This window comes from Plecotus auritus, assembly GCF_963455305.1.
Source record: "Plecotus auritus genome assembly, chromosome: 12".
NCBI lineage: Eukaryota > Metazoa > Chordata > Mammalia > Chiroptera > Vespertilionidae > Plecotus > Plecotus auritus.
In genome coordinates, this window is record NC_137778.1 from 9,036,612 (window position 1) to 9,063,768 (window position 27,157).

At 56.5% G+C, this 27,157-nt stretch overlaps 1 protein-coding gene across 2 annotated transcripts in view; it reads left to right on the top strand.

The window, feature by feature from the left end:
- TMCC2 (transmembrane and coiled-coil domain family 2) overlaps window positions 1-23,951 on the top strand; it is a 36,901-nt gene extending 12,950 nt beyond the window's left edge. For both annotated transcript variants that reach the window (XM_080649437.1, XM_080649438.1), the window contains exons 2-5: window positions 131-667; window positions 19,413-20,353; window positions 21,829-21,964; window positions 22,452-23,951. In XM_080649437.1, coding sequence (XP_080505563.1) covers window positions 131-667; window positions 19,413-20,353; window positions 21,829-21,964; window positions 22,452-22,763 — 1,926 coding nt within the window. In that variant the 3' untranslated portion in view covers window positions 22,764-23,951. The remainder of the gene's footprint in view (window positions 1-130; window positions 668-19,412; window positions 20,354-21,828; window positions 21,965-22,451) is intronic.
- The last annotated feature ends 3,206 nt before the right edge of the window (window positions 23,952-27,157 follow it).

Consider the following 27,157-nt stretch of genomic DNA (forward strand, 5'->3'; position numbering starts at 1 on the left):
AGGGTCTTCCAGATTCAGACAGCTGTAGTGGCTACAGTGATCTCCCAAGAGCAGACTCCTCACTTCTGCCCACCAACTGGGCATTCGGGAGCTTTCCACTCACCAGGGTCCTTTGTCTCTCCCTCTTAAGAAAATCCAGCAGCTCTCGGAGGGCTCCATGTTCAGCCACGGCCTGAAGCACCTGTTCCACAGCCGCCGCCGGTCACGAGAGAGGGAGCACCAGACGTCTCAGGATTGCCAGCAGCAGCAGCAGCAGCAGGGCGTGTCTGACCATGACTCCCCAGATGAGAAGGAGCGTTCCCCCGAGATGCATCGGGTCTCCTATGCCATGTCCCTGCACGACCTGCCCGCCCGGCCCACCGCCTTTAACCGTGTGCTCCAGCAGATCCGCTCCCGGCCCTCCATCAAGCGGGGCGCCAGCTTGCACAGCAGCAGCGGGGGCAGCAGTGGGGGCAGCAGCCGGCGTACCAAGAGCAGCTCCCTGGAGCCCCAGCGTGGCAGCCCCCACCTGCTGCGCAAGGCCCCCCAGGACAGCAGCCTGGCCGCCATCCTGCACCAGCACCAGTGCCGGCCCCGTTCCTCTTCCACCACTGACACGGCCTTGCTGCTGGCAGATGGTGGCAATGTGTACCTCTTGGCCGAGGAGGCCGAGGGCATCGGGGACAAGGTGAGGTGGGACAAGGTGAGGGCCTTTCAGATCGGGGGAGGCAAGTGCTGTTTCGGGGTGCAGGGGGTGGTTCTGCACCTGGGGGCTGAGCTGGGGGCCCCACATAGTGGGCTTGGACCCCTGTTGCCTGCAGATCTGTCTGCCTGCTTAAAGGAGGCAGAGGTAGACTAAGCCAAAGCCAGAGATGATCCCAAAGGCTCAGGCTAATATTAATTTTGGTTTGTTTTCTTCAAACATGCTATTGAGAGGAATTACGTGCAGTGGTTAAGAGCACAACCCTGGTTCTGCCACTTACCAGCTCCATCAGTCACTTAACCTCTTTGTACCTCAGTCTCCCCAGTTGAAAATTGGGATAATAATAGAGTTGTTATAGGAGTAAATGGGTTCATATGTGTAAAATACTTGGAATGGAGCCTGATACAGTAGCATTTTTATTATTATTACCAACGAAAGAAGATAGGGGCGGGATCCAGGAAGTGCTGTTCAGTAAGGAGACAGTCTAGTTTAGTACTTCCTGAACTTACTCATGTAACAAGTATTTATCGAATACTTGTTCCGTGCTATGAGAATGAACAAGCCAGAGGTATGTCCTCAGGGAGTTCACTGAGTAGAGGGGAGACAGCTGGGTGAGTGGAGCGATGGGGTGATGAGGCTGTGATAGAGGCCGTGGGAGCTTCAGGAGTGAGGGAGGCGGGAGGGGAAGGGGGAGTTGGCAAAGACCTTCTGGAGGAAGCCATCGAGCTAAATCTTGAAGAAGGAATATAATTTAGGCAGCAAAGAACTGGGTGGAGGGGACCAGAGAGGGAAGGTGTAGTGTGTACTAAAGCAGTTTAGCTGGTGCCAGGGGCTCCTAGGGGCTCATTGTGGTTGGAGAGTCCAGCACTTCGGGGGACTGACAGATAGACTGAGGCCAGTGAGGCATGGAGAGGAAACAAAGTCAGAAGACACTTGGCATTAGAATCAATGGTACGAGTTGAGAAGTGGATATGGAAGACGAAGAAGGGAAGGAGGAGAGGGTGGCTCCAGGGTTTAGGGACGGGGCTTTCTCTAGTTAGGAAACACGGGCGGAGGGAGCATGTTTGGGAGGAAAGGGATAAATTCAGTTTTGCTGTTGTCTAACTACAGAGCACCAACTGGCAGCCGGGTTCTTGGGGCGAGGTCTGGGCTGGGTCTAGCGCCCTGGAAGTCAGCACTGAGCTTGAAGTCCTGTGTGTGGGTGAGACTTCGGAAGGGCATGTGTTGAGTGAGGAGACCAAGGGCGGATCTGACATATAGGGACAGAGCAGCCAGGTATGAGGAGTAAACCTGGAGAGAGGAGGCCAAAGCCAGAGGAGAAAGGCATTTGAAGGAGGAGGAAGTGGTCCACAGAGTGAAGTGTGGCAGGGGTGCAGGTCCGATCTGGGTTTGGAAATGTAGATGGGTAGTAAGTATCAAGGTGGGGCTGCAGGGGTCGCTGGTAACCAGCAAGAAACCAGTTTCAGGGCATTGAGGGCGATGGTGGAAGGGATGGCGGCACGTGTAGCTAGTCTGGGGAGGAGAAAGTCCATGATATGGGGTTGGGTAAATTTTATTTTGAGTGGTTTTTATTTTATTTTATTTTTTTGAGTGTTTTTTTTTTTTTTTTTTTTTTTTAAAAAAGATGGTCAGGGAGGATTGCAGATCACACAGGGCCCAGTAGGCCAGGAGAAAAGCTTTTGACTTTTTTTTCCTCAAGTGAGATGGAAAGTCATTAGAAGGTTTTCATACAGATGAGTGACACCTTTCAAGAAGATCACCCCGGCTGCTCGGTGGAAAACGTGCTGCGAGCCAGGGCATGAGCATGGAGCCGAGCTAGAAAGTGCTGGAATCCTCTAGCGGGGAGGCGGTGGCTTGCAGCAGGGTGGGGGTGCTGGAGGTAAGGAGAAGTGGTGGGCTCTGGATTTGCTTCAGAGACCGAGCTACATCCATCTCTGACAAATGCGGGGCACGACAGGGAGCAGGCGAAGATGGCTTGCATGGTTTTGGCCTGGCAGCTGGAAAGAAGAAATTGCCCTTAACTGAGTTGGGGGAAAGCAGCACGTGGAACAGATATTTGGCAAGGGCTGTGGGGGTAGAAACGGAGCAGGTTTTAGACATGCTACATTTGAGATGGTTATTAAACACCCACGAGGAAATGCTAAGCAATCAGACGAATAAATCTGGAGTCTCAGGGAGAGAGCCAGGCTGGAGGCATACACTGGGGAGTTGTCAGTGTATAGACAGTATTTAAAACGGTGGCACTGGACCATTTGCAAGCAAAGTTTCAACTGCGAAGAAGTCTGTTCCGAGAGTGAGATCGGGATGTATCTCCAGAAGGGTAGCGTGGCCTTGTCGGGGAGGCTCCCAGGGGCCCGGCACATCGTCAGCCCTGCATGTGAGGCGGCCAGCCCACCTCTCACTGCTGAGTCAGTGAATACATTTTGAAAATCAAATTAGAACAGTCCTGTTAAGTGAAGGTCTCCGGTGCTACAGCGACCATACTTTAACAAGAGAGAACATGGACCGTGTAGTCTCTGCCCCTGGGGCAGATGGAGCGGGTGGGCGGTGGGCCCCGTGGGAAGCTGGGAAGGGTTGTAGATGTTTGCTGACTGGGAGCTCGGGCTGGGGAGCTTCTCCCCGGGGTTTTCCTTGTGGCTCGTAGTTGGCCTTCACAGTGCCCTGGAGATAGATACCCGGAGGGCAGGCAGGGTTCTCTTCTTGCTGCTGGCCGAGGCCAGGCCCAGAGACTCTGGGTGAGCTGAGTGGCGGATGGCTCCTGGGGTCAGGGAGGTGATGGGGGAAATGGTCGTTCCTGTGATTGTTTTCTATCCTTATTGAAAGCTTTCAGCTTTCCAAAGCTTTGTCACGTGCACTGCCTCGTTAATCTTAATAACATCCCTGTGAAGCAGGCATTATGATCTCCATGTTACAGCTGGATAGACTGAGGCTTAGCAGGAGGAATCGAGCGGCTGCTGGTCTGAGGGTACTCAGCTAGGTCATGGCAGGGAGGAGGCTAGATCCGATGTTTCTAGCCTGTCCACAGATCAAATAGAGACAGTTTTTATGCAAGATCTCCCGTGAGCAGGTTTGCCTCGGCCCAGGGAGGGTGACCTGATCTCCTTGTTGACATTTCCCTCAGTTACACAGCTTCCTAACCTGGAGCTGTCCCTCCACGGACAGGTGTGGCCTTGGGGGGTCCTTCCAGGTCAGGGAGGGAGCCCTGCTCTGTCAGCTGACTTCCCCAGACCCGGAGGCCATTGGTTGGTGTGAGAAGCTGTGGTGGTTCCCCCCTGGTCTCTGGCATGAATAGAAGGTATTCTTCTCTCTTGAGTAAACACAGCCCCACATGCTCTCTGCAAGCTCCCTGGTGATTACAAACATCTATTTTTAATTCATAAGCCTCCCTCATTACAACACCCCTTGCCATTGTTTAGCATGCACCAGCTGGCTTTCGGACCAGGGCCCTGACCAGAGTCCTCTCTGGCTTGAGTTTTCAAAATACCCTGGAGCTGAAACCGGTTTGGCTCAGTGGATAGAGCGTCAGCCTGCGGACTGAAAGGTCCCGGGTTCGATTCCAGTCAAGGGCATGTACCTTGGTTGCGGGCACATCCCCGGTGGGAGGTGTGCAGGAGGCAGCTGATCGATGTTTCTCTCTCATCGATGTTTCTAGCTCTCTATCCCTCTCCCTTCCTCTCTGTGAAATATCAATAAAATATATTTAAAAAAACAAACCACCCTGGAGGCAGCTGAAGTTCCTGGGCTGCCCTGGAGAGGCTCATCCCACCCCATCCTAAGAAAGTAGGGGCCCTGGAGCCCTGAGGAGAGCTTGGGCTCCTCAGAGGGACAGGATGGGGCCCCCAGTGCCAGCCGCAGTTCTGCCTTGGTGATATGGTCTGGCTGTCATTTGTTCCCTTCAAACCCCGTTAGCTGTCTTGGAGGTTGTGCCTGAAATAAGTCCCTTTGAAACAACAAAAAAGTTGTCATCGCAGCCTCACCATTCTGCTTTCTATTATTTGTGTGACACTGAGCAAGGTAACGACTCTGTCTCATATCTAGAAAGTGGAGAAACGTTGTCAGCATTCGCTGGTACCCTGGGGCATTGGCGGGCGAATAGAGAAGGCAGGTGACAACTTCTGGGTCCCCATCAGTGTGTGGCCTGGTCCTGGGAATCCCAGGGCTGCGGCAGGAGCCACTGGTCATAGGTGCAGTGATATGGGCGGCCTGGTTCCTCAGCGGATGAGTTCCTACCCTCTGTTTTAATCTGTTCTCTGCTGAGCAGCAGTTTCTAGAAAATGTGTACTCAGGAAAATCGAGTAACTCTTTCATCCTGCCTTCATTACCTGGGAGTGGACTGGCAGGAGTCAGCAGTCTGTATCCCTTTTCTCCTGTCCCTTCCCTGTCTGGATTGTTCTTTGCTTCCCTTTCAGCCTGTTTAAAACCTCTCCCCTGCCCTGGCCGGCATTGCTAAGTGGACAGAGCATCGGCCTGTGCACCAAAGGGTCCTGGGTTCAAGTCCCAGGTAAGGGCACACACCTGGGCTGCAGGTTTGCTCCCTGTCCCTAGTCGGGGTGCGTGCAGGAGGCAGCCGATGGATATGTCTCTCACATAGATGTTTCCCTTTCTCCTTCCCTCCCTCTCTCCCTTCCTCCCACTCTCTCTGAAAAGCCATGGAAAAAAATATCCTCAGGTGAGGATTAAAACAAATTTAAAAAAAAACAAAACACAAACCTCGCCCCAGCTGTCACCACATTCCTCCCACCCCTCCGGCTATGCATGGGGTCCGCAGCGGAGGCTCTGTGGAGAGGGCTGGCTCTGTGGAGAGGGCTGGTGCAGGAGTGTGGTTTACAGCTAGCTCTGCCCAGTCGCCCCTGACCTTGCCCTGCTCGCCCTTTCCCCTCTGTGCAGTGTGCTCCGTCCCCTCTGAGCACAGGGAGCAGCATGGGGGGTGGGGAGCTGGGAGCTCACAGAGGGTGTCTGGGCAGCCTTCAGAGGCCAGCAAGGAGGGCCCAGTGGCAGGAGGGCTTTTACTGACAGGCCAGCCTGCTGCCCCCGGCTTGGAGGGCAGGCAGGGTGGGGAGAGGACCAGGTGCTGAGGAGTGAGGAGGTGGAGATGATGTCATGACTGGACGGTTCCTGCGCCTGTGGAGGTGTTATCTCCAGGCCCCAGCTGGGGAAACCAGTGGCTCATCATCTAAAGCAGGGCAGGCTCTGGACACTCCCCCACCAGATTCATCAACAGCAGGACTTCCCCTCCACCCTGGCGTAAATAAGCACCCCTCTGTGCTTCGGGGGATGGGGGTGAGGGGCCGCCCTTTGCCCTAGGCTCTTGCCAAGAAGACAGAGCTTGGCAGGCACAAGGGCTCTGGTTTATTTATGTCTGGGAGCCTGCTGGTTCAAGGTGGGTGGGGTCGGCTCTGCTGAGAGAGGTTTCCAAACATGTCCCCTCGGCAGCTGGGGGAGGCCAGGCCATTCATCTGTGCGGCCTGCTGATGTGTCTGAACTCGGAGGCCAGCTCCCATGCCCCATGCCCACAGGGGTCCCTCGGCCTGTCCGCACGACGCATGCGCGTTTGGAGCCTGTGGCGCTGCTCCCGGTCACAGTCACTCGTGTACCTGCCTGAGTCTGTGCCAATTGCTGGGGAGGACAGCTGCCGACTCTCTTCCCTCCTCCACATTTCATCCTATCTTCCCTTCTCTCTCCCCGCTGCCTGGAGAGGCTCCTTAGGCAGAGCAGGGCCAGAGGCAGCCAGCCCCGTAGCCTCAGAGGAGCCTCCGAGGCCAAGGCAGGCAGCTCTGTGCTTTGCCACAAACTCTTGCTTCCAGTCCCAGTGATTAAAAGCCCTATTCCCAGGGGCCTCCAGGCCCCACCACAGCAGTCTGTCTTACGGTACCTGGCAAGCCAAGTGGTGCTTAATAATCAATAGTGTCGTCATAACTCTGCATGGTGACCGATGGTCACACTTACTGTGGGGGTCACTTTGTAAGTTACATAAATGTTGCATCACTGTTATGCACCTGAAACTAATATAACATTGTACGTCAGTTGCACTTTGATTTTTAAGAAAGCTCTTTCTTTAGTCTGATTTGAATTCCCGTTTCAGGGGAAGCCCCTTTCCTTTCAGGGTCTTGTCCAATCAGGAGAGGGGCCAAACATGAGCACTCTGCCCCTTACCTAAAGCTCTGGCACTGGAGGGCATGGGCAGCAGCTTCCTCTCGACTTTCAGAACGGACCGTGGGCTCAGGCAGTGTCCCCTCAGGTACCTGCCTCTAGAATTAGCCTTTATTTATCCTTTCCCCACTGATATCCATGACTTTCTTTCTAGATAGAAAGTTCCCAGTGCTCCCCAGATTAGCTCTGACTTCTGAGAGTACAGAGTCCCCGGGTGCAGTTAGGTAACATCCCATCACCTCGCTGAGACCTGATGTCATGCGCTTGCCACCTGACGGCTGAGATGATGCCAGCCCAGACACAGGTGGGTGACACCAGTCAGGCCCCCAGCCTGCTCCCTCAGAGTCATCGGCCTCAGCCTGGGCCTCGGCACCCTCAGACACGCATGCCCCAGCGCTGCCAAGGGAAGTTGCGCTGCAGGGTCCGGTGTCAGCCCCGATGCCAGTGCGATAACAGTCAGCAGCAAGCGGAGCCCTGTCATCTGGTTCCAGACAGCGCGGAGCCAGCGCTGGTGATGTGGGCATGGGGCATGGGAGCTGGCACAGGTCTCCCAGACACTGGCACATTCCTCCCTGATCCAGCACATCCCTGAGATGTGAAACGTGACCCTGGTCCCCTCTGGTGCCAGATGAGGCAATGGAAATACAGTATCATGAACCTGATCCCTGCCTCTGCCTCTTCTTTCTTTTCATAGGCACAGTTTGGGCTTTATTTGTACCCTCTGGGGCAGAGGGCACTGCCATAGGAGCAGAAAGGAGTGCACACCACCTATTGCTTCCTTCTGGGCTCCCAGGGGCTCCCCGGCTTTGCAGTAGGGGGGCTGGAGGCAATGAGTGAAGTTTCTAAGAACAGTAGCCTTCTCTCTCCAGCAACAGGCCTTGGGGTGTTGCAAGCAGCTTGTCTGACTGTTCTTGGTGCCCCCAGCGCACTTCCCACCTCCTGCAGAGGCTGATCAGATGCCCCTGACTCCTTTGTCCTTTTCGACCTTCACCCAAGTCTGGATTTGGGGGATTCTCACTGCCTCCTTTTCCACCTCTCCAGATACCCCACCACTGGGACCCCAGAGCTAGGCCAGTATCCATAGCTAGTGAATAATTCAACACGCTCACAACAGCAAACTCGGATCCAAAGTGATACTGTGACCAGGAGGCCTCCTTGGGGTGGCTGGAAAGGCGAACCCTGCCCTGGAAAGACGAGTGCTCTGTAATATTAACTTCATTATATAAGGTTTCTTCCCTGACTGCAGAGGCAGCTTCACACCCAAATATTAGCCGAGTCCCATGACTCCTCGGGGCTCAGCGCCATCGTGGGCAAGCCTCTGGGACATGCTGGGCACGTCCCTCTGCGCCTCCCGGGGCAGCACGCTGCAGGTGCAGAGTGCTTTCGCATTCATTACGCCTGCCTTTGGTCACTCACGTCGGCTCCTGGGAGGCTCTGAGCCTTTGAGGCAGCAGGACGCCTGAGAGTTCTGTGTTTCCATCCTCGGCTTTTGGTGGAAAGGAACCCTTTGAAATTATTCTTGGCGAATAGGGTGGAGTGGAGGGTGCTTTGTTTCCTAAAAATTGCCCCCAAATAGTGCTTTTCTCTGGATCACTTTCTCTTAGACCTGTCAAGGTCCCCTCCCCCAGGAAAACAGAGTGGCTGGGAAACGCTTGGCATCGTCCCGCTCTTTACCTGTCTGGCACCAATTTTGATTTTTTTAAAACGTGACCCAGGTGCGTGGTTCTCTCCACTGCCCAGCATCTGGCTCATGATTGTGCCCCAGGAGGACTCCGGAAACAGGAGTGTCTCTGGCATCAGACGGGCAAAGGACCAGTGGGTGGCGGAGGTGGCCTCCTCCCTCCCTGGAAGCAGCTGAAAGGTGACATGGGGTGTGCATGCGATGTCGCCCCATGATTTTCTGGGCTGTGGCCTTGCTGCCTGCTCCTTCAGCCCCTTCGGCCAGGCCTGCCCACATGCTCCTGGGAAACACCCCCGCCCTGGTTCCTCTAGTTCAGTCGTCGGCAAACTGCGGCTCGCGAGCCACATGCGGCTCTTTGGCCCCTTGAGTGTGGCTCTTCCACAAAATACCACGTGCGGGCGCGCATGTACAGTGCGATTGAAACTTCGTGGCCCATGCGCAAAAGTCAGTTTTCGGCTCTCAAAAGAAATTTCAATCGTTGTACCGTTGATATTTGGCTCCGTTGACTAATGAGTTTGCCGACCACTGCTCTAGTTCATCCTGAAGAATATGAACCTCCTACCGCATTTCCCCAGAGGGAGGCCAGGCTTCTCGCTCACTGGAGTTCCTGAGAAAATGCAATTTCCGGCTGCGGCTAAAAGTGAGTGTTAGGTGAGAGACCTCTGAATATTGACCATTTCCCAAGCCCCGAAGTCCAAGAGGTGAGCCTTAGAGGCCGGAGCGCTTCACAGCGCAGTCCTAACAGAGATTTCACAGCTTGTCTGGAGCCCGAGGTATTTTTTAAGGCCTCACCTTGCATTCCGAGCTACTAAATTTAGCTGCTTTTCAGCGTTAGACTTTGCTCCTAAAGACTATGACTTCTCAGGTTCCCCATCTTTCAGAATGTGTGGTTCATGCTTTCTTTTTTTTTTTCTCCCAAGACAAAAAAGTAAGTAGGAAGATTTAAAGAGGAGGGGACTGAAGAATGATCCCAAGGGCAACGGGAGAGACAAGAAACATTTAATACTTAGAGTATTAAAGAAAGAAGGGGCGTGGCATGAAAACTAAGGGTCAGGAAGGGAAACTAAAAGAAGAGAGCCCAGTGAGAGAGGGGGCTGGGACCCGCCGGGCGTGCAGGGAGGAGAGCCCGCAAGCAGGACTTGGCTTCCGTCCAGGGTCCCCTTCCAGGGTGCCAGGAGCCCACCTGTTGCCCCCGGACTCAGGCTAACTTGCAAAAATGGCGAGGGTGAGGCCAGACACCTGCCACCACTCAGCGGCCCGGGCCTGCGCATCCGCAGTGACTTGGCGAGGTGGGGCCTGCGTCTCTGCCAGGCCCTGGAGCAGGTGGCAGGGCAGCCAGTGGATGGCCAGGACTTACCAGGAAGGACATGTAACGGCACCTACCCAGCTCTGTGGCGCCTGTGCTTTCCGAGCCTGTGGCTTTAGCACCTGCTGCAGCTCTTCCTGTGTCCTTCAGCCGCTCTCAGCGGTGCTCCTTGCGGCAGCCACTTTCCTGGCTTTTCTGTCCCAGGCAAAGTCTTCCAGGGGCCTTCTCTACTGACTGTGGCATGTGTGTGTGTGTGTGTGCGTGCGCGTACGTGGGTGTACATACATAGGTGGTGAGGAAGCCTCAGGACCAGTCATCTATTCAGTAAGACCTATGACTTGCCATGCTCCCATTTTACCTTCCCTGTGGCCTGGGAGCACCTAGAAAACCAAGACTGGGCTTCAGAAGAAGTCTCCAGGGCTCAGCTCACCCCCTCTTCCCATCTCCCCACGCCGATGCCCTGGTCTCGTCCCCTAAGGCCTCGTCCTTCAGGCAGCCGCTTCGTAGGTGCTGCTGCCTCCTCATGCAGTTGTGAAGAAGTGTGTCCGAGGCCACACAGCCTCTGAGGGGCAGGGCGAGGACTGACAGCAGCCTCTGACTCCACACCCTCCGTGTGCCGCTGAGTCTCAGCCAGCACCAGGGACCGCCGTGCCTTCCCGCCGTACGCCCACTCTCAGCCAGGGCCTTCCCAGCCCCCCACTCCTCTCAGAGCCCTCCCACCGCCGTTGTGGACACTGAGTATCAGAGCCTCTGGTGACTTGAACAAGGTCCCTTAGCAGGTCTGGACCCGAGACCCAGACCCTCACCGTCCATCCTGAGGCCTTGTGCGCCTGCTTCCCCACCCCAGAGCAGGAGGCAGATTTGAGAACAGGCCTCACATGCAGATGAAACAGACTAGAGGGACGGGGATCTCTCCTGCGGGCTTGGCCAGCAGGCACTGCTGCTTCCTGTCTGCTGCTTTTCTCTTAGCAGGCTTCACCCCTGAGCTTCACCCCTGAGCTTTACTGGCCCTTTCCTGAGGTTGTTACTGTGCTGATGGGTAGGTGTGTCTGGAGGGGAGCTGAACCCTCTCGTTAGGGGATGCTAGGGGCTGTGTTTGACTCTCCTTAGGGTCATCTTGGTGGTTCCGTGTGGCCTCATAGAAAGCTCTTCCGGGTTCTTCTGAGCCTGCATGATCCTTGGCAGCCTGGGGAGCGGGACCTGTGAGGGGTCCTGAGAGAGCCCCGGGCTCAGCTCATTCAGCCCCTCCCACCTCGGGCTCCTGCTGCCACTGCCTTCTCCCTTTTCTCCTCCGCCTCTTTAAGGAAAGGGTACAAATCCTAGCCTGGGGGAGCCTGGAAAGGAGGGCCGGGGAGGGTTGTCTTGCGTGTGAGGACCAGGCCATCCCCATTGCTGCTGCGGTAGATGGCTGTCTCCCGTGGCAGCCGAGTTAGATGACACAGTCACTTTACAGACATAAATACTGAGGGAGGGTCGGTCTCCTGCTGGGCGCAGCGCAGGGCCTGGCGTATTTGCCATCTGATCCCTGCCTTCCTAGGGGACAGTAAGGCCTATTTATACATGGCCATTATGCAAGAGGACAAGTGCTCAGTGCCAAGGCGTCAAGTGAAAATTGAGAGAGCTCATCCTTTATAGACGGGGGGCTGCCGAAGTGGTCCCTGGCCCCACAAGTCCCTGCCTCCACGTGTCAGAGGTGGCCTCAGAAATTAGAATCTGTGTTTTTGTTTTTGCTAAGTTCCTGTCCTCACAAACCCCAAGTCATCGGCCACCACAAATATTTGTAAGGTTTTCACAAGCCCAGGGTGGGGACTCCTGCCCCTGGTGTTTTGGCTGCGGGACCTGGCCCTGGGCCCCAGAGATAACACAGGGCCCTTATCTCCTCGCACCTTCTTGAACTTGGAACCACCCCATCAGCACGATCCATGTTGACCCTCAGTATTTAAGCTCTGAGTCCCTCACCAGGCTCAAGTGGGTGCATAATCCATGTCTTCTTTGACTGGTGACTCTGCCATGGGAAGCTACCCTTAGAGAGACGCAGCAGACCCCAGAACTCTGTGGCCTCCCCACTACCCTCCTCACAGCTTGCTCTCCTCAACTGTGAACCTCTGGCCCCCTCTGCTGGCCATTCCCGGGATTTCCTGCTGGTACTATCAAGATGAAGGTCAAGGAGGAAGAGGCTCCTGTGAGTTTACCATTAAGTTTTCTCTTAGATGTTTTTGCCTAGGCAGTGCTGCTGGGGGTGAGGGTAGGGGTGGGGCAGGGGATGGGAAGGAGAAGCTAGCGGAGCAGTAGCTGCAGGGGTGTTCAGAGCACAGAGTGAATTTCTAGGAGAGGACCTCAGGGCAGAGGAATTCCCGGGGAGGCTGGCTGCAGTCTGGGTGTTGAAGGAGGAGGGTGCATTGAGAGGATGGTGCCTTAAGCCAGTGGGCAGGGCAGCAGGGCGAGGCAGAGGACTTGGCTAAGCTGGCTGCGTAGGGATCCAGCAAGGAGACCCACTCCCATTGGGAGGCGGAGGAAGGGAGTCAGGTGGACTGTACCTCTGTTTGTGAGAGGGGCTGTGATGGTGGAGGTGTGTCTAGGCATGTACAACGGCAGGGAATGATGCAGGTGCACGCGTTAGAGTTGCTTCCTGTCACACCCGGGTGTTCCATGCACACTGAACTCACCTGGCAACAGCTGGACTTGGGGACAGGCAGGGTGGGTTGGGCAACACTTCATCAGAGCTTGGTCTACAGGCCTGGTGAGCCCTTCTGTCTCCTTCCAGATGGGCAGGAGTAGTGCGAGAGCCCCAGGGAGGGGGAAATCTCCCAGAGCAATCCGCCCCTAATCCTTGGGCTGGGCCTCAGGCGAGATGGCGGCTGCAGAGCCCGGGAGCGCCGGCACCCCTGCTCACAGGCCCCGGCTTCCCTTGGCAAGCCCAGTGCTGCCCAGGGACTGTGACCCCGGGGGTCTGGCAGGGCCTGCAGAAAGGGGCCCTAGAGCCCCCGGCACCCCGTCCCCAGCACAGCTTCGGGAAATGGTGCCCACACAGGTGAGGCCCCTGGTGGTGGAAGGAGAGGAGCTGACGGGTGGGGCCGGGTGATGGGAGAAAGCCACTTGGGCAGTTTGTCAGGCGGCTCGGTCTCTGGGTGCGGCTCCCCTCCTCTCCCTTATAGAGAACGCTTTGTGGAGGGAGAAGGGAGGAGGGGCGAGCCCTGGGCCTCCAGGCTCGGGCTGCCCAGTGCTGGGAGGGCCTCTGAGGGGACTTGTGCAGGAGGCGAGTGAACCTCGGCACTGATGCTTCCAGGAACCAGTAGCCATGTGTCCCTCCACCCGGGGCTGGAGGAGCTGAGTGAAGTTACGTAGAAGGGCGTTCCTGGTTGTGGTTTATTCCATGGAGACACAGTGACAGGGAGAGGGGAGTGTGAGGGTCCATGAGCACTGACCCAGGGGGCCAGTGGGAGAGTCTAGAAGGAGCAACTTGTTGGGCGCTGGGAGCTTTGGGAGAACTCAGAGGAGGCCCCCAGGTGGGAGGGCAGCTCGGGGGCCTCATGGGGTCTGTGGGAGTGAGGAGAGAGGGGACTATAGGACTTTTGTGTGGACAAAAGGGCATTGTCAGCTGGGTAGGGAAGGAAGCGAGGGAGTGGAGGGTGTGGTTTTGACCAGAACTCAGGGGTGGACCTAGAGGAAAGGCCTGGCAGCTGAGGGCTAGATGAGGGGTGTCCCCAGGAAGAAAAAGGAGCCTGAGGGTCAGGGTGAGAGAAGTGTCGCTGGCTGCAGGAGGACGCTGATTAGAGCCTCAGCCAGTGGTGCTGCCTGGAAATAGTGGGTGCAGCATGGAAGGATGAAGGGTGCTTTCTCGTCTGTGTACTCTGCACCTCGAAATCCTCGTGGCAGCGTGAGGCTGCCCGTAAGCCACCGAGGCCTGGAGAGCCAGGAACCTTGCGCCTCTGCCCTGCTGCTCGAGGGCCCCGTGTGGAGGTGGGGATGTTGCTGCGGTTTTTCACCCCACTTTACCCCGGTGAACAGGCCAAGTGTACACACCTGCTGCCCCCTGTGTACCCCGTCATCTAAGCATTTGCCTCCCAGCCCTTGGAGAAAAGCTGAGGCTCTCGGGAGCAGGTGGGACCACTGGGCGGGCTGGTGTGCTCCCCTCCGCTCCCCCATACCTGTCTCCACCCGGAAGTGCTCGGGCCAGCTGCGATGCCGCATGTCTCCGCCAGGAAGAGAAAGAGCCCGCAGCCCAGCAGCTGTGCCCGCTGATTTGGTGAAAGGGGGGCAGCCCCTGATACCAGGACCAAGAGCTGGAGTGCCAGGTTGGAAGGGGAGATGTCAGGTTCCTTCCCTCCCAGCTGCATCTTCGCGCTGAAGGATTGTAGCCGGCATGGATTTTCCTCTCCGCCTGGCCTGGCTTACCTCCCTCTTTCACGCTCTGGGAACTCATAGGAAAAGGGAATTGGGGGTTCTCCATCCTGAGAGGGGTGCTCAGATCAGTCACGGGGCCAGAAGTGAGCCGATGGAGGCACTGACAGCTCCTGACTCACTCGCCTGCTGGGCCTTTAGCCACTGGAAGCCCAGGCCCTGCTCTGGGCAGTGTCCTGAGTGGACTTTGACCCGCTTGGCCAGGCCCACAGACAAGGCAGTTCTCCGTGTTCCACAGACCCCCCTTTCCCGACCCTGGGTGGGCACCTCAGGGCCACCTCTTCCTGAATGACAGGCTGCCGTGTTCTCTTAAAGGGAAGCGTAGGAACCCTAGAGCTCTTTTTGTGTGTCAGAGCGACCTTCCTCAGTGCTGGCTTTCCGCCCCTGAGCAGGACTGAAGGCCCATCTCTGTGTCAGCCGGCTCTGGGGACCCGACAGGAGCTCTTTGTAAATCTAGGAAGGCACTGCCTGTCCCTGGGGGTGGGGGTCAGTCTAGGCCCCTCTGCAGTCTCTTGGGAACTGGGGAGCTCAGGTGTGGAGCACACACCGTAGTTAGGACCCTTTCCCTCCCACACAGAGCTCCACGTGAGCCGGGATGCTTTCTGTTCCACAGTGTCTCCTGTGTGCTCCCTGCCTCGGATCCAGGCTGCTGGGCTAATGTGCGGAGGAAGGGACAGCGGCCGTGCCTGGGCCGGGTTAACACGAGGACATGAGCTCAGGCCTGGGAGGAGGGAGGAGGCCAGGGAGCCAGGGCTGCGGAGCTCCTATAATCTGGCCCAGTGCCTAAGCTGGTTTTGCTTAGAGTGGCTGGGGGGAGGGAGGAGAGGGAGGAGAGTCCTGTGAGCCATGTGCAGGGGTGCTTCCAGGGTCTCACAGGGGCAGGGAGAGGAAAAGGGCAAGTAGGGCCCTGGACACGAGAGACAGCGTCCCAATTCTGGCTCTTCCAGGACGTTCATCCGCACTTCCTGGAGCTCAGTCTCTGTGTAGAGGACGATCTTTGACGCGGGCCCTGGCTGGTGGGCACCCTGCACAGGGAGCGTGGCATGGCCTCCCTAGTGGCCTGGCATAGAAGGGGCTCCCTCCACAATCTCCTCTTCTTAGAGCTTGCCCAGCCTGTGCGCAGGGGTTAATGCTGGGGTCAGGTACCTGTGGAGTGTCCAGCCCCTCTCAGGCAGGAGAGAGCGGGGAGGGGGCCTGGGCCAGGTGAGCCCCTGACAGTTTTGAGAGAGGAGGGGTGGTGCTCTGGGCTGGGGGACCCTGGAGTTCCACCTGCTAGTAACCAGGAGTTGAGTGACCAGTATTGCTCTTCTTTTTACTCACCCAGCCCCAGGAAGGGGGTTGGCAATGAGTTAGAAAGAACCTCTGCTCTACTGAAAATGTGGCTATAAGATGAAGGACCCACATACCCTCCACAATAGGACTTTGGTTGGACCTGCAGCCCAGGCTAGCAGGTGGGAGGACCTTGACCCTCCACACCCACGTGTGCAACCATCACCTCTAGTTCCAGAACATTGTCATCCCTCCCAAAGGAAGGCTATACCCATCAAGCAACCACTCGCCATTTCTCCCTCCCAGCCCTGGCCACCACTAATCTGCCTTCTGTCTCTATGGATTTAACTATTCTGGATGTTTCATATAAATGGGATCGTTCAATATGGGACCCTTTGTATCTAGTTTCTTTCACTTAGTGTAATGTTCTCAAGGTTTGCAATGTTGTAGCAATGTGTCAGTACTTCATTGCTTTTATGGCCAAATAACGTAATATTCCATTGTCTAGATTGACCAATTTTGTTTGCCATTTACTAATTAATGAGCATTTGAGTTGTGCCCACCCTCTGGCTATTGTGAATAGTACTGCTATGAACAATAAGCACAAGTATTTATTTGAATACCCATTTTCAATTGTTTTGGGTATCTACCTAGGAGCGGAATTGCTGGGTCATTTCTTTTGGTAATTCTATGTTTAGCTTTTTGAGGAACCACTAAATTGTTTTCCACAGTGGCTGCACCATTTTACATTCCCACCAGCAAGGTATGAGGGTTCTAATTTCTCCACATCCTCGCCAACAATTGTTGTTTTCCTTTTTAAAATTATAGCCATTCTAGTCGGTGTGAAATGTTGCTTAATTTATTCTCACTTGTTTTTGAGCACCTTCTGTATGCCCTGAAGTTGTACTGCCACTGTTGACTTACTCAGTGTCTTGTTTCATCTTCCTGACAACCCTTTGGTGTAGGTGGAATTACACCCCTTTTCTAGATGTGAAAACTGAGTCTCAGAAAAGTGAATGACATATCCAAGGGCACACAGCTGCCAAGTGAATGCTGGGATTCTAAACCGGTGTCCGACCTCAAGTTTAGTGCCCTTTCCGTTCCCAGCATCGGTCCTTTGCCTGTCTCATTGCTTTTGCTTTTTGCTTTTTTTTTTTTTTTTTTTTCAAATCTTTCTCCTTTCCTCATACTCTGCTTGTTCCATCCCCCTAACAGCTTTCTCCTTCTGTGCTCTTGTTTTCCTTCCTTAGCTGAAGCACCCTCCTTCCTTGTCCCTCTGCCTGTCTTCTGCCACCTCCTTGGCTCTCGTTCGCTCAGCCACCCCATCTCCCTTCAGTCCTTAAAGGACACTGCTGCTGTAGGGGGTGCCTGGGGAGGCCAGGGCGTGGAGAACCCCCCTTGCTCCTACGTGCACCCTTTCTCCAATGGTGACGAGGGCGAAGGGGATGTTCTATGACTGGAGATGACCAGCAGGACCCAAGCATGGCAGATCCCCGGGGGCAGGGGGGGGGGGCAGCGAGGATGCTGGTGTCCTGCTGCAGGACCCCAGGGCAGAGAAGGGTGGGCGAGGGGCCAGGGCCCCAGCCCCAGGTCACTGCAGCCCACCAACTGGTTTTACCAGTGTGTGTTCTCCTCTCATTCCTGGGATTTCACAGCCAGCTTCAACTCTGCTTTTCCGTGTGTAAGCTAGCTGGACTCCAACGGGGGACAGACTCCAGGCTGCCAGAGCAGAGCTGCGTGCACGCCCTCGTAGTCCTGAAGCACCTCCACTTTTCACAGCTTTTCCGAACCCATGTCTCATTAGTGCCTCCCACGCTCCTCCGAGGCGCCGGGACAGCCGCCCTCCTCATTATGAAGATGAGCAAACGGCGGTGCTGAGCCTCAGGCAGTGACGCAGCCAGACCCAAACTCTTCTCTGGGAATTCTTTCTCCAGGAAGAGCGTGGAAAAGAGGGAAGGAGTTGAGTTTCTTTGGAAAGCACAGTGGCCTTATGAGCGGGTCAAGTTCCTTCATTGTAAAGCTACGTGTGACAGAGAGAATTTTGTCTAGTTCACTGCCTATATTGCAGCATCAGTACTGAGTAAACGTGTTGGTATAATAATCTCTTAAATACATGTTATTCCTCCCCTAAAAGAGAATTGTGCTGCGTAGACCGACAGCGTTTATGAGTGCCTTCTGTGTGCTCTGCAGAAGAGCGGTACTGATCACTCAATGCCCGGTCCCATGTGACCCACAGGCCTGCGAGTAGATCTGATCATCCCTGGGTCACAGGTGGGGACACCGAGGGGCAGGACAATTGAGAGATGGACTGTTGGCCGTCACTACAGGGAGCAGAGTAGGGGGAAGTGTCTACCTGCAGGCTCGGTTGTAAGTCCGACTGGTGGGGCCATGAGACCTGGGCACAGACCATGTGAGGGGCCGTGGCCTAGGCTCCTCGGGCGTACCAGGCCAGCAGGTCAGAGGAGCAGCGTCCTGCCGGGATGAGCGTGTGGCAGGAGGGCCAGGGAACACGAGGGGAGACCCCAAGCAAATGTAAGCGGGAAGTCCTGGCTGCAAGAGAGGTGGGGAAGGGACCTCGGTGTCCCCAGCATTCCCGGCGGAACCACGACCTGGAAAGGCCCAGAGGAAGCCCCCGGAGGAGCCGCCCTCCCCTGGCTCCCGAAGGTGGCGGGGCCATTGTTCTCCATCGTGTTTTCACTACTTGGTATCTCGGCAGACATCGAGTTGGGTGACTTCTGCCTGTAATTGGCAGGGGCTGTTTCCAGTTCTAGAGCATGTGACTGGGCCACGTGCTTTGTGTTTGACCCCTTCCCCCACATATACCTCACCCCGCCCCTGCCCCCCATACATATAAAAAGCGATGATGTGACCCAGCCGAGTTGGGGTGTGTAAAAATACATGGGGTTGAGCCATTTCCTGCTGCTTCCGCTGTTGCATGGCGATAAGACACTGAGACTCGGTTGTGGAGAGAGAGCCTCCAACAGGCTGAGGGGAGCCGGCCCTGGAGAACAGGGCTCCAGGCCCACCCGCCCTCATCTGACCTGCGTTTCCCATCTTTCCTGTCTTCTGTGACCTTCCCTTCCTCCCTTATCAGTCTCTCTTTCCTTCGTGCTACCCCGACACGCTGAGCGTCAGGGGCCTGCTTGCCTGCCGGTGAGGAAGGGGCTGTCATCTCTTTCCTGCACGTCCAGCCCCTTCCCAGCAGGGCAGCTGGTACCTCTGGGCCCCAGACCGCTGCTTGCTTCCCTCGGCCTGTGCGTTACTTCTGGGACAGAGTCTTCGGGGACCTGGCCCGCAGGGTGGCAGAGGGTGCTCCCCTCCCAGTTCTGGGAGCCTGGGCAGGGTCGGGCGCTCCCACCATCATGAAGCGGAAGAGGTTGCTGACAGCTCCAGTGAGCTGGAAGGTAACGGGCCGGGTCGGTGCAACAGAGGTGGGGTGACCCGCTGAACTGCATTAGAGAAGCCGGGGTGGGGAGGGCGGGGAGCTTCCTGTGCCAGTGCTGAGGCCAAAGCGTGGGCTCCGGTCAGGTCTGAGGAAGAGGCCGCTCAAGGCAGGAGCCTGTGGGGAGGCTGGGTCCGGAGGGACGGCTCGTCTCATCCCTGAGAATTCAACCCTGTGACTCCAGTGCAGCCTCAGCCCCGCGTGGTCCATGTGGGCGGGAGGCCTGACGTTGTGTGAACTCTGTCCCGAGGAGGAACACCTCTGCCTAGACTGCATTCAGGGCCGTTGGATCAGCTAGGTAACAGGTGGCAGGTGGGCGAGCGGCGGCTGTCAGGGATTCTGTTGTCATGCTGAACCCTCTTCCTGAGGTCCCTGGTCATCTGCCTCCACTTTCTGGGTAGAGAGACCAGGTCCACAGGTGTCGGGCTCCCTCCGTGGTTCATGGTGCACCCAGGCTTCCTCTGCTTGCCTCCTGCCCTAGGTTGACAAGGGGGACCTCGTGGCCCTGAGCCTTTCCAGCGGCCCCGGCCATGGTGACACCGACGGCCCCATCAGCCTGGACGTGCCGGACGGGGCCCCCGACCCTCATCGGACCAAGGCCGCCATCGAGCACCTGCACCAGAAAATCCTGAAGATCACGGAGCAGATCAAGATCGAGCAGGAGGCGCGGGACGACAACGTGGCGGAGTACCTCAAGCTGGCCAACAACGCGGACAAGCAGCAGGTGTCGCGCATCAAGCAGGTGTTCGAGAAGAAGAACCAGAAGTCCGCCCAGACCATCGCGCAGCTGCACAAGAAGCTGGAGCACTACCGCCGGCGCCTGCGGGAGATCGAGCAGAATGGGCCCTCGCGGCAGCCCAAGGACGTGCTGCGGGACATGCAGCAGGGGCTGAAGGACGTGGGCGCCAACGTGCGCGCGGGCATCAGTGGCTTCGGGGGCGGCGTGGTGGAGGGCGTCAGGGGCAGCCTCTCGGGCCTCTCGCAGGCCACCCACACCGCCGTGGTGTCCAAGCCCCGGGAGTTCGCCAGCCTGATCCGCAACAAGTTTGGCAGCGCCGACAACATCGCCCACCTGAAGGACCCCCTGGAGGACGGGCCTCCCGAGGAGGCGGCCCGGACGCTGAGTGGCAGCGCCACGCTCGTGTCCAGCCCCAAGTACGGCAGCGACGACGAGTGTTCCAGCGCCAGCGCCAGCTCAGCCGGGGCTGGCAGCAACTCCGGGGCCGGGCCCACTGGAGTGCTGGGGAGCCCCAAGTCGAACACACTGTACGGGGCGCCCGGAAACCTGGATGCTCTGCTGGATGAGCTGCGGGAGATCAAGGAGGGACAGTCACACCTAGAGGACTCAATGGAGGACCTGAAGTCTCAGTTGCAGAGGGACTACACCTACATGACCCAGTGCCTGCAGGAGGAGCGCTACAGGTGGGTGCTCCTCCACCCTCGCCTCCGCCCAGCCACCCCTGGCCTGAGGCGCCAGGCCCAGGGCTCAGACGCAGGGCTGTGGAGCAAGTGGAAGAGCATCCACAGGGCCCGGACTGGGCAGGGAGACGGGAGCACAGGCCCTATGGGAGGGAGGCTCTGCCTGTCTCAGGAGCTGTGAGCATCCCCACTTGATTTTAGGTGCTCAGCATACAGAAGGGGAAACTGAGGCAGGGACCAGCTACATGGCCTCTCCTCTGGTTAGGAGCACTGACTCCGGAGTCAGGTTACCCGGGTTCCAATCCCAGCTCTACTCTTTACTGTTTACTATTTACTATTGGCAAAGTCCTTACTGCACTTAGCACCTGGTTTCCTTGTCTGTGTGCGGGAAGAACATGAATCCCCACTCGAAATGTCTGTGAGGATGAAATAAAACCAAACCTATGAAGGTAAAGGGTGTAAGTCTCCGGCACGGTCGGTGTGCATTGAGCTGCAGCCTCTGGTCCCTCCTCCCCTCTGCCCACCTGCTCTTCTGCTCTGGGCCTCTCGTGTGGCATTGGCACTCACTCCCTGGGACTCTTGGGGATTTTATCCTTAGCACTTTTTCTTTTTTTTTTTTTTTTTTTTTTTAATATATTTTATTGATTTTTTACAGAGAGGAAGGGAGAGGGATAGAGAGCTAGAAACATCGATGAGAGAGAAACATCCATCAGCTGCCTCCTGCACACCTCCTAATGGAGATGTGCCCGCAACCAAGGTACATGCCCTTGACCGGAATCGAACCCGGGACCCTTCAGTCCGCAGGCCGACGCTCTATCCACTGAGCCAAACCGGTTTCGGCAGCACTTTTTCTTTAAAAAAAAAAAAAAATTATTTATTGTTTTGAGAGAGAGAGGAAGAGAGAGCGAGAGACATCGATTTGTTGTTCCACTCATTTATGCATTAATTGGTTGATTCTTGTATGTGCCCAACTGGGGATCAAATCAGCAACATTGTATTGGGAGTTCTAACCAACTGAGCTACCTGGCCAGAGCAGCGCTTCTTCTTGTTTATATACATGAAGAAGGTTTGGAATCCTGCCTGAAAACTAACCACCCCCACCTAACACTCATCTTTCAATATTTGTGCCTTCAGAGCAGGGATTGTGACTCCATATCCCTGTGTGCCCGGTACCCAGGAGAGCATCTTAGCTCAGGGCACATTCCTTAACCTCTCTGTGCCTCAGTCTTTTTATCTGCAAAATGGGGGTGGCTAGTACTTACCTTGTGGGGTTGTGATGATGATCCTATGAGATAATCTGGGTGAAGTGCTCAGCACAACACCTGCTCCTAAGAAGTGCTGTGTAAGTAGTACCTTTCATTGGTGTCTCTGAACACATGGGGTGTGTTGAGTGACCATTGAGAATGAAGGGAATTGATCTGGGGAGAGAAGGGAGGCTCGAGAGCCAGGCCTGGTGTCACACACTCTCCCTTTGCCAGGTACGAGCGGCTAGAGGAGCAACTCAATGACCTGACCGAGCTTCACCAGAATGAGATGAGCAACCTGAAGCAGGAGCTGGCCAGCATGGAGGAGAAGGTGGCCTACCAGTCCTATGAGAGGGCTCGGGACATCCAGGTATAACCAGGGACCCTTCTTGAGGAAGCCCCAGGTGTGCTGGCAGCTGGCAGCAGCCAGAGGGTGAGGCTTTACCACGTGGGGGATGGCGGGCACAAGGTATTGCATCAGCTGGCGCAGACGGACACGTGGGTGAAGCGGGTAGTGTGGGGTGAGGTGGCTGGAGATAAGAGCGGAGCGGCAGGCAGAGTATGCACTGTGCAAAGGCAAGCTGACTGGCGAGGGCTGCCAGTGCCCCCAGCTCTGTGATGGCAGCCTTGCCCATGAATGATGGGAGTTCCCAGAGCCTCAAGAGGAAGCTGGGATTGGGCCAGCTCCTCCCCTTCCCACATTAATCAAGACTCCAGTTTTCTAGCAGCCTCCCCAGATAGTCATAAGTAAAGGGCTCTGCCCACAGCTGCAGCTGCTCAGCCTGTACCTGGCTGGCCTGTGGAGGGGGAGTCTGTGTACTGTCCCTCTCTCATGGGCCCACCCTCTGTCCCCACAGGAGGCCGTGGAGTCCTGCCTGACCCGGGTCACGAAGCTGGAGCTGCAGCAGCAGCAGCAGCAGGTGGTGCAGCTGGAGGGCGTGGAGAACGCCAATGCAAGGGCGCTACTGGGCAAGTTCATCAACGTGATCCTGGCGCTCATGGCCGTGCTTCTGGTGTTCGTGTCCACCATCGCCAACTTCATCACGCCCCTCATGAAGACGCGCCTGCGCATCACCAGCACTGCCCTCCTGGTCCTCATGCTCTTCCTCCTCTGGAAGCACTGGGACTCCCTCACCTACCTCCTGGAGCACGTGCTGTTGCCCAGCTGAGTGGCCAGCTGGTCCCTACCCCGTGCTCCCCCGGCCCCCATCTGGCCATGCCTCTCCAGGAGGGATCTTGGGACTCCCCACTCCCTTGGACTCTTTCATGTGTCTGGTTTGGCCTCCTGACCAAACTGTTCATTCCAGCAGCTCCTGCCCTTCTCTGTTCTTGCTTCTGTCTGTCACCTTCTCCCTGTTGGCTAGAAGGGAACCTCCAGAGCAGCCCTGGCTGGAGGTGGTGGGGACATCTGTGGCCAAATGGAGCGGAGGAGGACACCGGCAGGGACTGTTTCGATTGCTTACATTTGCACAAGGATGTCTCCCAGCTGACTTGGATGCAGCCAGGCAGGAAGGCCCGTGAGCATAGGAGCAGGAGAGGGCCGTGCCTCAGCTTCCCCAGCAAGAGCCCACCTGGTGGCAGCCGCTGCGCCCTCTGAGGCTTTGCTGGCCCCAGAGAGAGGGAGGGCCTTCCCAGCCTTGGGCACCTGCTGGGCTGGGCCAGACAGAAGGTTCAGCCCACCCCTCCTTCCTCCAGAGCTGGTTTGAGGCTGGGTTCTGGACTGGCCCTTTGGGGAGCTGGAGGATGCAGGCCCTGGAGGCCTGGTGGGTGTGACTTTGGACTTGAGTTTTCCCTGTTCTTCTTTCTGCCTGTCACTGGATCTGCTCTTTTCAGGGAAACAGGCCCCAGGGGCCCTGAGCCTCAGCCTAAGCCCTTAGGCCCCTGGGAGCGCGTTGGGCTCTATTTATTTATTTATTTGTTCATTTGTCCCTTATCCCTACAGAGCTCCAGGGAGGGGCCCGCCCCTGTCCTCTCTCTGAAGCCAGGGCTTATTCTTGGCTGTCAGGCACTTCCATACCATTTAGCCTCTGGATAATCCTGGCCGGGAGAAGCGGGCAACGCCACCCAGCCCCTCTCCCAAGCAGCCTTGGAGCCAGGACAGGAGGAGCGAAGCCTCCCTTTTATACGTCTATTTATTTTGTGTGCGTGTGCTGGTGTGGAGGAGGTTGTTTGTGGCTTTATTTTTTTAAGGCTCTGGAGTGTTGTGTATGGTTTCTCTTCATATCCCAGCCTCCCCGTGAGCACTTCCAAGAAGAGAGGGGATTTCTCAGAAAAGGAGAGAGAAATCCCCTGGAACGGGAGGGCAGTGGCTGCCAGCTGTGGACCTTAGGAGAAATAAATATCCTCTAAATTTTCAACCTTCCTGTCTAGTGTTGATGGATTAGGCTGTCTCCGTGGAAAGCATGAGTCTCTCCCTACTCTCCAGCATTGTGGTGGTAACACACACCGGGCCTCACCTGTTGGCCTGAAGCCTTCTTCCTCTGGATTCTACATTGAACAAGGGACCATCTACTTTGCTCAGCATACTCGAGATGGCATCTACCTCCTCCAGCCCCCTTGGAGTGCTTTCCAACAGGAGGAGAGGGTGTTTTCTTAGCTCGGAGAAGACAAGCAGAGCAGCGGGAGGCCTGGACAGCAGCAGTCCTGCCCAGAGGTGGCCAGGAGAGGGCAGCATATTCCTTAAGTCTTAGGTTCGGTCCCTAGGGGCCTCTGTTGGCCTTAGTGTGGCCTTATCTGTTCTGTCTAGCCAGAGCTGGAGCAGGGCCTTAGCATAGAGGCCAGGCCCTCTGGCTGCGTCTCCCACTCCTGGCAGTGAAGGGCACCCGCAGAAGGCACCCGCAGAAGGCAAGAACACTGTGGGAGCTTGAGTCTCCCTAAAAGGAGAAAGATGCTGGCTGCCAGCATTATAGAAGCAAGAGGGTAGGGAGGGCACCTACCCCAAAGTCCTGGCCCATAGTGAGTGTACCTGTGGCCAACTCCCATTCCCCCCGGGGCGTCCGTTTCCATATCTGTACTATGGGATGGGTGCAGCAGCTGCTAATTTCAAAGGGCTCTGACATTCTGTGGTTCTGTAGGTCTGAGAAGTCAAAAGTTTAGCTGTCTCCATGAGGGGACTCCGGGGGCAGGGACCAGGCCCTGACAAGCTCAGAAAGGGCACTATGCTGGTACCATGAGCAGGGCAACATTTCTGTTGTTGCTAATCCTCACTGGAGGATATTTTTTCCATTGCTTTTTCAGAGAGAGAGGGAGGGAGAGAGAGCAAGAAACAATGTGAGAGAGACATATGCACTGGTTGTCTCCTGCACTCACCCCAACCAGGGCTAGGGATTAAACCTGCAACCAGGTACATGCTGTTAATCAGGTGCGTAGGCCAAGGCTCTATCCACTAAGCACACCAGCCAGGGCAGGAGTTTCACCAGGTGACCTTACGGGGCCTCCAACAGTGTCATTCCTGGACCCTGCACCTCCCCCGCTTCCCTTCCAAGCACATGCACATCTCCCTGGGGGGGACTGGAAGGGAGGCTGCCTGGCTAGGAGCCCACATTCCTGGGCCCTAGGTGGGGGTTTTCCGCTCCAAGCTGCAGACATTTTCCACATTCCTCCCCAAGGTCAGGTGCCTTCTCTGTGCTGGCTCTTAATGTCACTGCAGCCACAGTCCACCCTGAAAAGGACAGGAGGAGGGAGGGAGGGCGGGCAGGTTGCGTTCTCAGCCCATCCCGAGGCTGCTGGCCCAGCAGTTCAGGAAGAGGGGAAGGTCAGCCTCAAACTCTGGTCACCTGCAGAAAGGACCACGAGGCCCCTTTGCCTCATCGTGATAACGGGGTGCCCAGTAAAGCCCCACCCCAACTGGGAGTTGGTTTTTTGCCCCTCTGATGATCACTGATGCTTCCTTGTCAGGTCAAAGCGTCCACCCTCAGTAAAGAGGGGGTGAGTTGCCCCCATTCTGGACCTGTCTTCCTCTCCTGCCAGGGGTTTGCAGGGTGGCCTCCTCTGTGGGGGACCATCCTCCCTCAGCCGCAGGACCCACAGGCAGGCTCCTCCCCAGAGCATCTGTGCGCTGGTCCTGGCCCCGCACCTGGGGGCTCCGGGGGCTCAGTCAGGCCTGCCCGTGGTGGGGGCAGCCTGGGCTTGGTCTTTCCTGTTCCAGCAGCACCCGGGCCTGGAGCCGCACGCTTCCGGGGCCCACGCAGAAGTTGCGTTTCCGCCAGCTCTGTGGAAACCGTGGGGCTGTGGCAGGTGCAGGCTGAGCAAACACCACAGTCCTCAGCACAGCACCTGCAGAGGGTGTGACTTCCCCTGCCTGGCAGGGCATTCTGGGGATCCCAGGAGAGGAGGGACGGAGGGGAGGAGAAGAGACCTGGGCCACAAGGTGGGAGAGGGGAGGCGCTGTCGCTGGGGCTCCTGCAGGGACCCTCATGGCTTCATTGCCCCCATGTGGCAGGGCCCCTGAGTGAATTCCAGACCCCAATATTAGAGCATGGGCTTTGGGGCCCGCAGACCTGGGCTCAAAGCCCAGCGCTGCCCTCACCTAAGACATGGCTCCAGCTGCTCTCACACCTGCCTCCTCATCTGCCAGTAGGAAAGCCAATGACAGGCATCGTGGGTTTAGGGGGCAGGAGAGAGGGCATTCGCAGGACTTGAGCATGTCGCCTCAAACCTAACGGGACGAACCCAAGGCAGTATGGCTACTCCTGCTTCCTGGATCCAGGCCCCGTCCGAGGGCTGAAGGACCGCTCACAGGAGTCCAAGGAAGACCCTGCAGGGCCGCGCAGGCTGAGGGGGACGGACGGTCTTGGCCTCCGATGCCTTCCCTGCGAGCTTGCTTATTCCAGAGCGGTTCCCTCAGCCTCAGAAACAAGGCGGCCCAGTCCCAAGAGGTCAGCCCCAGCCTGAGAGAGGACCCAGGAGGCCTGCCTGGCCCAGGCAGCTGCCTGTGTGCTGGCCCTGGAGTGGGTCAGTGCACAGCATCAAGGGGCCTGGGTTTGCCCAGCTGGGGTAGCTCAGTGGTTGAGTGTCGACCTATGAGCCAGGAGGTCACGGTTCGATACCCCATCAGGGCACATGCCCAGGTTGTAGGCTCGATCCCCAGTAGGGGCGTGCAGGAGGCAGCTGATCAAAGATTGTCTCTCATCATTGATGTTTCTCTCTCTCCCTCTCCTTTCCTTTGTCTGAAATATATATATATATATATATATATATATATATATATATATATATATATATGAAACACTATACATATTCTGAAATACTAATATATATATACACTCTGAGGTCCTGGGCCTCAGTTTCCTCATCTGAAACATGATAATGATTCCTGTGCTACCGAGTGGCAGGCTGTACTAGTAATTAAGGCTGAGAAATCTTGTATACTTGCCTATGGGTGCCTGCCCCCACCAAACCCAGAGCTCTCCCCAGGGGAGAAAGGTTGCAGCCAATCTCCAGATGGAGAGGGAGGAGGCGGTATGGCCCTGCCAAGCATGCTGGGACAGCTGTGGGGAGGGAGGGAAGGCCGGGACTTACCTCAGCACATCTTGACCTGCCGGCTGGGAGATTAAAGGAAGGT